Source organism: Citrus clementina, unplaced genomic scaffold (genome assembly GCF_000493195.1).
Source record: "Citrus clementina cultivar Clemenules unplaced genomic scaffold, Citrus_clementina_v1.0 scaffold_1, whole genome shotgun sequence".
Classification (NCBI taxonomy): domain Eukaryota; kingdom Viridiplantae; phylum Streptophyta; class Magnoliopsida; order Sapindales; family Rutaceae; genus Citrus; species Citrus x clementina.
In genome coordinates this window covers 17,965,324-17,974,478 of record NW_006263303.1, presented here as the reverse complement: position 1 = coordinate 17,974,478, position 9,155 = coordinate 17,965,324, and the positions used below count along the sequence as shown (strand labels likewise).

Here is a 9,155-nt window from a genome sequence, read left to right as displayed (position 1 = left end):
AAGGAGGCTACAAATTGAGTGAGCAACCTCATGGTGAACATTTGCACTAAAAGAGATGGAAGATTTATTGTAGTTAACCCTCTGACCCGAGGCAGCCCCATATAAAGATAATATAGTCTTCAACATTTGAGCCTCTTGAGGAATAACTTTGAAGAAAAGGAAGCAATCGTTAGCAAAGAAAAGATGAGTGAGGGATGGAGCACCCCTAGCAATCCGAACCCCATGTAACAGCCCTGCGATTTCGTAATGGTTAATGAGCAAGCTTAAACCTTCAGCACAGATAATAAAGAGGTATGGAGATAAAGGGTCACCTTGCCAAAGACCGCGACTAGGGACAATAGGGCCTAATTCCACTCCATCACGAGGGAACTTGTAGGTTACAGTGGAAACATAGAGCATAATCAGATCAACAAAAGCCGGAGTAAAGCCCATCTTGAGCATAATAGCGGAAAGGAAACCCCACTCGATTCTATCATAGGCTTTGGCCATATCAATCTTAAAAGCAGCTGCCCCTTCTTTACCTTGTCTTTTCCGCTTAAGATAATGCATAAGCTCGGCTGAAATCATAATATTATCAATAATAGTACGACCCGGAATAAAAGCACTCTGAGAATCCGAAATAATGGACCCCAAGATCAACTTTAGGCGATTAGCCAACATCTTAGCAACAATTTTGTAAAGGACGTTACATAATGCTATGGGCCGAAAGTCAGTTATGCTTTCAGGGTTGGGAGTTTTAGGGATCAAGATCACAGTGGTCTCATTTAAGTTAGCAGGAAACTCACAATGACTAATATAGCTTAGACACGCAGCAGAGACTTCATCACCAACAATAGACCAAATATTTTGATAGAAAGCAGGGTTCATACTATCAGGACCAGATGATTTGTCTGGATGCATACTGAAGATCGCCTCACGGACGTCTGCTGGACTAAAAGGCTCCATAAGAGAGTGATTCTGCTCGGCCGTAATTCAAGGCTCAACATAATGAAGGACCGCAGCACATGAGCCACGTTCTGAGGAGAAGATATGAGTGAAATACTTGTGAATGATTTCGCTGATGTCTTTCGGAGTAGTGCACCACTGCCCCTGGGCATTCCGAAGCTTCTCAATCGTATTTTGCTTCTTTCGAACTGAGGCCATAGCATGGAAGTATCTTGAGTTCATGTCACCTTCTTTAAGCCATATAGATTTTGCCCTCTGTTTCCAAAAGATTTCGTGGCTGTGCAAAAGCTCGTTGTAGCGCTTCATAGCTTCAGAGAAACTATCCACACTTGCCGAATCGCGATTGCCCCGAAGCAAAGCCATCTTCCTTTTGCAATCCAACATGCGAGCTTGAAAATCTTGGGTGAGATGCTTGCCCCAATGAAGCAGAGCAGTGCCACATGAAGCAAGTCTATTTTGAATAGGCACTCCTAAAATCGAAGCCCAACTAACCTTCACAACGTCACAACAATCGGGCTCACGCAGCCAACTATTCTCAAAGCGAAACTTCTTAGTTCTCGGGGATCTCACCATCGGAACAGGCTCAAGGAAAATAGGGAGGTGGTCCGAGCAGGAAGCTTCCACACTGGTTACCTTCGCTGTCGGGAAGAGATGAATCCAAGAACTAGAGGCAAGGCCTCGATCCAACCGCTCCTCAACCCAATCTTTGCAGCCCTGGGATCGCTCCTAAGTGAATTAGTAACCCCTCATGCCCAAATCGAAGAGACCCGCATCGGAAATTGCTTCTTGAAACCCATGTAATTTCCACTGCGGATGCTTATACTTCCTACGTTTTTCGCTAGAATGGAGAAGGTCATTAAAATCGCCTAAACAAATCCAAGGAAGAGAGGAAGTCATAGCCAGAGACCGCAGCAACCTCCAAGAATCACGACGACGGATAGATTCGGGAAAGCCATAGTAACCCGTGATACGCCACTGTCTCCCCTCTGAATCCCTAACAGCCACATCAATGAAAGTTTTCCCAAACTTGAGCAATTGAACCATGAAGTTGGGCTTCCAAAATAAAGCAAGCCCACCACTCCGACCAACCTTATCTACCACAAACAAGCCGACATAACCCAGCTGAATTTTGAGCTTCTCTAATTTATCTCTACGGCACAAAGTTTCCACCAAAAAAAGAAAATCAGGCTTATACTGCTTGGCCAGATTAACAAGAACCTGAACTGTTCGTGGGTGGCCTAAACCACGACAGTTCCAACTGAAGCAACTCATTTGGTTCGGTGGGCCTGATTTGCAGGTCCCACCGCTGGTCCGTTTTTTGGCACATCCGAGATTTCCATTATGGGAATTGTAACCAACTCTTCGTGACCCACTATTGGAAGCGGCCCATTACTCGATCTTCTGCGCTTAGCATCTGAAATGATGAGTTGAGAATCGTAATTACCGTCATTGGCCTTGACTATGGCCATGCCATTTGCAGGATCCCCCGAATTCTGGCCATTACTTTCTATTTGACTCTAACCTCTAACAAGAGTGGGGGGTTCTGCAAAAGTAGGCACATTCCCACCCACCTGCTCTTTCCCACGAGATTTGTTCCCAGTCTTCGCGGATATTGTGGCACTAATCTCACCCACTACCTTTTCACACCCTGAGTTGGAGTAGCTGTCAAGATTTACTTCCTCCTTCTCTGGAGGTGCTGTCCTCAGCCACCGGTCACCGGAATTCAGCAAACCACGTCTAGATGCCGCTTTCAGCCATATGCCATAGGGTCTAGGAGCATTAACATCCACCCCGTCGTACAAGGAAGGGCAGTTGCGATCAGTATGGCCAAGAAGCCCACATATGAAGCAGAACACATTGAGACGTTCGTATTTAAAATCCACCCAAAACCATTCCCCTCCCGTTCGTTTCAGTCGCATTCGTCTCTTGAGCGGCTTCCTTACATCGAGAGTTACCCTCAGCCGCATATAATTCCGCCAAACTCCTTTGAGGTTATTTTTATCCGACTCCAGAAACGAACCAATATAGTTGCCTATACTTTGCAAGATCCTTTCGAATTGGAAGCCAAGGGGCAGATTATACACTTGGATCCAAAAATTCGTATGAAACAAAGGGACATTTTGTGGTTGCTCCTTAGCACCTAGTCGATGGACAAGGAGAATGTGTTGATCAAATGTCCATGGTCCCGAATCGAGAATCCTCCTTACGTCAATTTCATGAAAGAATTGGAACAAGAACAGAGTAGGAGATAGAGCTTTGATACAAACACCCTTCCCCGGTCTCCATAATGCCGCCATAGTATTCTTCATAGTAGCAAAGTTGACCACCTTATCAGTTAAAAAACGCCCCACTAGGCAATAACGAAAGTCGTTATTTATGCTCTCTTGATTTTCATCCACCTCTGTAACCACCTCGAGACCACCATCCTCCTCTTCATCTAGTTGCAACCGTGCACATTCATTCTGTAAGTCAAACGCTCCTTGGTTGCTTGGACCAGCCATAGGGAATCGAGGGAGCTAGATCAAGGAAAAGAAGGCAAAGCAGACCAGCTAAGAACACTAGAACTTGTCAGTGAGACAAGACGAAGCTAACTTGCCAAGAGACAAGCACTAAGAATCATTTGGAAGTATTATTGTGTTTTCTTGCATGCATGTTTCATGTTTCACTTAGTATGGTATTTTTTTGAATAGATTTATCTCCCAAAACTTAGTGTGTTAGCTATTTGTTAAATGTTGAATATTAATACAGATGAACTCCTGTGTTGGTTTATTAGTTAAAATTTGTGTATCAAAGGAAATAAATTACTCTATTAGCTTTTTTGCTATATGTCAGGGAAATTTCTTAAGGTTAGTTTTACTTCTGATGCGAAATTGATTTTATCGTTGTGGGACTTTTAGGTTGAATTAAATTTTCAGGAAAACAATAATATTAGGTAATAGAAAATTACATGATGAGTTGCTCAATATTGGTATGGGATGCTTCAAGTTCATAGTCTACATTGGCTTTTTGAATCATTTACAAAGCACCGTAACTAATCTCAAGCAGTGCATTGATTGATAATATAATAAGGCGACGCATTATGCAATGAAATTTCATCACGTTCATAATAATCTAGCTGCAAAAATAATCTTCTCTAGGAGTTGAGCATTTGCTAAGAAGTTTCTTGTAAGTTCAACTTGATAAAGACCGAATAATTAATAGATCAGTCCACCAAAATTATCTCAACATTGGAAATACATTAATATCTTTTTAATTCTCAAGTTTAGAAGCAATATGATTTTCCACTCAGGATATTCATTATAAAAAAACCAGATGAAGAAACAAGGCACGTTGATTTTCAACCTGTGTCCTCAGAGCAATTTTCTGGTGCAAAAGAGAGTGCATTTACATTACTGCCATGCTCCTAGATTAGTAGTCTTCGAATGAAAGAATTGCTAGGACGAATCTCTTTTCTTGGCGGCTAATGAGAAACACATTTTCTGGGGCTATTGTCAAGTTGGCTTTTTCAAAATGCAATGTCATTGAAGGAAATGAGCTGAAGTCTTCTGGCAAGATATGGCAAAGTTGCTATGAAGAAGGACAATTTGTCTTTTTCAAGCGGATATTTATGAAAATAGTATTTAATTCCATGTGGAGCTGCCAGCAAGCATCTTAAATGATGTTGATGCGTCCAGTTCTAGAATCAATGATGCAACCACCTGTTCCATTCACTCTAATGTCAAATATATGGGGTGGATAATTCAAATGTTTTCTCCACAATTACATCCAATAAATTTAAGCAGTAAAAGTCGGAATAAACAAAGGGGGTAGTTTGAGCAGCAAAACCTCCTCTGTAGCCCATGTTAGTGCCATACTTCAGAAAGGTTTTTGGGTATCTTCCATCTGGCAGGGTGTTTGAAATGTTGTTAATGTGTTTGGCAGATAAGAAAATGATAGAAAGAGAGAAAATAACAGAGAAGATACTTGAATCAATGAGTTTATATTCAATCAATGTTATCAAAAATGATTACAAGAGTTGGTTTATATAGTAGCTTAAAGGAATCTATCTAACTGATTAATGAAGCTACTGGAATATGTTTTACAACTGAAATAAGTTTGTTACAAAGAAAGCCAGCATGTATAACGATTGTTGACACGTCAACTCTTGAGCTGGAATCACCTGCTCTGTTGTTTATACAGCTAATGGTGCTCTCATCATTTCTACTCACATATGCTAACACAGGGGAATAGAAAAGCAGTCGGAGAAGCAATACAAAACGAAAGCTCCCAGTTGAACCATGAAAGAACTTAGCTCCTTGTTCATGCCCAAGATTCCCGCAACAACTCAGACTTACCTTCTTGTAAAGCATATTTGTCATCTGAGCAACCGTAGACTACATGACGAAAGTGTATAAGGTTTTGATTGTTATCTGACATTCAAGTGAAATCTTCCTTCGAAGCAACCCCTTTGGTAAAGGAAGCATCCCTGTAATTTTTTTCATAAACGCATTCACCATAGACACATTGGAAATCAAAAGGCTTACAAATAAGATGATCACAAGGGAGTTTCGTATAGGAACTAGAACTTCTTCTATAAAAAATTGGGTAGCTTTGGTTAAAGCAGGACTTGCATGGTTGGCATTGAACTCATGTTAGACTAGAGCCTGTGTCTAAAATCAGCAGGGAGCGAATTGGAGGAGTGCCTATTGTTCCGGACCGCCTAAATTCCTAGCCCAAGTTTAGGCCAAGAGTGCTAGCTTGGCCTGATTCTAAAATATTTTAGCTAACTTTAACACATCTCAAGCTTGTACATATTTAGAATTCTCTACACATCTCTAGCACATGTAAATATCTAGATATTTAGGCAAGTTGGTAGAATTCTCTAGAACTCTAGAGCTTGGCAAGCCTCTCTATAAATAGGGCATGGCATTTAACATTTAAGTATCAAGCTTGGAGCAATCAACTCAAACATTCTTGTAAGCTCTCTTATAATTACTCTTGCGAGTAATACAATTTTCCTCTTTCAGCTCTATTGCTCTCTTCTCTCTAACTCTTTCAAAAACATCCAAGCCTATCTAGTTGTAGGGATGGCAAAACCCCGGTCCGGGTCCGGGCCGGGTTTTAATCCGGGTACCCGAATTTTATATTTTTTAATATTATATGTGTATATATTTTTTATTTTTTGGTAACTTAATAAGTTTTAATTTTTTTCAATAAAATTTGACATGAAAATATAAACTTTAAGTATTTAAAACTTTATATATGTATAATAAATTAGTCAAATAAATATAAATATTTAAAATAATATATATTTTATAATTTTTTTTTAATAAAATCCAGATTCCGGGTTTATCAAGTGGTGCCCAAGACCAACCCGGCTTCATACCCGGGCCGGGTAATACCCGACCCACAACGCCCGGGTACAGTCCGGGTCCGAATCGGGCGGGTATTTTTGCCACCTCTATCTAGTTGAGAAGATTAAAGGCTTAGCAACTTTTGGCAAGAGTTGTCTAAGTGCCACACCGGTTCGTTGTGCAAAACACTCATCTCGTGACAAGTGGTATCAAAGCCAAGGTTTGCACCCACGCAAGTTAGCTCACGAGCAATGACCAGCCCTCCCAACACATCACAAGAGGGTGTTGTTAGTGTGGATGCTCCACCGGAGCCAAATCGTGGTCGTGAGGAAGGATGAGCACAAGGCAAGTCCCGCGGCAAGTCCAAGGCCCCATCCATTGATGCCTTGGAGCCTTTCATGGCTACGCTTGAAACAACTATGTTCGTTGCTCAGGACACCCTTGATGGATTGGAGGAAAGTGTGGATGGTCTCGAGGGAGGGTATATCGACTTCACTGTGGCAACAAAGGTCCTCATCCAAGATCAAGTGAACACCCTCCAAGGGGAGTTTTGAGCATTTCACGAAGAGTTGCTTAAACTCTGCAATTTCATCTAAGAGGAACTGCGAGCTTTCCGTGAGGAAGTGGAGGAAGTCCGCTTGAATTGGGCATGGCACAAAAGCACACTCTCCGCTAGCCCAGCATCCGTAAGTACGAGTGATGTGTGACGCATCGACAGGCCAAAGCCCGACACCTATGATGGCACACGCAATGCCATTATCATAGACAATTTATTCTTCGGTCTAGACCAATACTTTGATGCTATAGGTGTACGAGATGAAGTATTGAAAGTGGACATAACACCCACCTACCTTCAAGGCACCGCACAACTATAGTAGCGTCGGAAGAATGACGAGATGGGCAAAGGAATTTACAGCATCGATAATTGGGTCGACTTGAAGCAAGAACTCCGAAAGCAATTTGCCCCAAGTAGTGCAGAAATATAAGCGAAAGCGTGCCCACGTCGTCTCAAACAAACGGGTAGTGAGAACTCTCTTTTCTATTTTCAAGATGACCTTAAGGATTGGGCCAAGACGGAGCTTGATAGGCGGGACTTTCAAATACTTGACGATGTCATCGCCACTGCAGAGTCGCTCACCAAGGCAAAAGGCCTAACTAAGACAAAAGTGGGGGAGAGAGTCGCAAGGACAAGGGTAACAACGGCAAGGACTGAGGGCAGAAAAAGCCTCCTAACAACAAGATGGGGTAAGGAAAATTGGAGAACAAGAAAGAGCCACCAAAGTCTTGAAGCCCATGCTTCATATGCAATGGCCCTCATTGGGTACGCGACTATCCGAAGAAGAAGTTGCTTAATGCTCTTACGGCCCAACTCAAGAGCAACCCCACAATGTCCGCGAAAGAACCCTAACTCAACATGAGTTTTCTTCAACGTCTTGATACATTCAAGACCTAACAGCCCGCATTCACCAAGAAAAGGCTCATGTATGTGAGTGAGGTCATAAACGACCAATCTGTTCATGCACTACTAGATATGGGAGCAACATAACTTCGTGTTCGAAGATGAAGTCAAGTGCTTAGGCCTCAAGACCACTAAGGATTGAGGCACGATGAAGGCGGTGAACTCACTCGCCAAATCCATTGCGGGCATCGCACAAGGCGTGTACACAACACTTGGGACATAGAGCAAAAAGCTTGACTTCTCTATCGTGCCCATGGATGACTTTAAAATGGTCATTAGCATGGAATTCTTCGACTAAGTCCATGCTTTCCCATTACTCGCCACCTGAACTTGTAGAGTTGAGGAGACAACTCAAAGATTTTCTAGATGTGGGCTATATTCGCTCATCGAAGGCCTTATTCGGTGCACCTGTCCTCTTCCAAAAGAAAAAGAATAGATCTCTATAGATGTGCATCGACTATAGAGCGTTCAACAAGATCAATATCAAGAACAAATATCTGATTCCCTAGATAGTGGATCTTTTTTACCAGCTTGGCAAAACGTTGTACTTCACCAAACTTGACTTGCACTCTGGGTACTTCCAAGTTCGTATTGTCAAGGGAGATGAACCCAAGACAACGTGCACAACAAGGTACGGGTCTTTCGAATTCCTTGTCAGGCCATTTGTCCTCACCAATGCACCCGCCACTTTCTGCACACTTATGAACAATGTGCTTTAACCATTCCTCGACCGTTTAATGGTCGTGTACTTGGACGAGTTCGTAGTATAGAGCACCACACTCGAGGAGCATGCCTAACATTTGCGACAAGTTCTCCAAGTAATTCGAGACAATGAGCTCTTCCTCAAAATGGAGAAGTGCTCATTCGCTTAGTAAGAGGTGGAGTTCCTAGGCCACAAGATTGCGGGCGGAAACCTCATTATAGAAAACTCCAAGGTGAAGGCTATCCTTGAATGGAAGCCTCTCTCGAAAGTGCTCGAGCTTCGCTTACTCCTTGGGTTGATGAGTTACTACTGACTCTTCATTAAGGGCTACTTAGCTAAGGCGGCACCCTTGATAGATTTGCTTAAGAAAAATCGAACATGGCATTGGTTCGAAGAGTACCAACGTACATTCGAGGAGTTGAAGAAGGCAATTTTTGATGAACCTGTCATTGCTCTTTTGGACCACACTAAGCCCTTTCAAGTTCAAACGGATGCCTCAGATTTCACCATAGGTGGAGTCTTATGCAAGAAGGCCACCCTATAGCTTTCAAAAGTCGGAAGCTAAATGACACGAAACGTCGCTATATCGTGCAAAAATAGTAAATGACAGCCATCATTTATTGTTTAAAAGTGTGGCAACATTACTTGCTTGGCTCTCACTTCACAATTATGACTGACAATATAGCAACAAGCTATTTTCAAGTGCAAAAGTAGT

At 42.3% G+C, this 9,155-nt stretch overlaps 1 protein-coding gene across 1 annotated transcript; it reads right to left on the bottom strand.

Annotated features, from left to right (window-relative positions):
• Positions 1–2,213: 2,213 nt before the first annotated feature.
• On the bottom strand, positions 2,214–3,446 carry LOC112095696. Its single transcript, XM_024177801.1, has 2 exons — positions 2,468–3,446; positions 2,214–2,359 (listed from the first exon to the last, which is right to left on the bottom strand). The coding sequence occupies exons 1-2, from the start codon at positions 3,444–3,446 to the stop codon at positions 2,214–2,216; spliced, it is 1,125 nt and encodes a 374-aa protein (XP_024033569.1).
• Between the last annotated feature and the right edge of the window lie 5,709 nt (positions 3,447–9,155).

Excerpts from the sequence above, each read along its gene's own strand:
- LOC112095696 (XM_024177801.1), bottom strand. The coding sequence starts at position 3,446 with ATGGCTGGTCCAAGCAACCAAGGAGCGTTTGACTTACAGAATGAATGT. Across the intron at positions 2,360-2,467 it reads ACCCCCCACTCTTGTTAGAG|ATGCTAAGCGCAGAAGATCG; the intron begins GTTAGAGTCAAA and ends TCATCATTTCAG.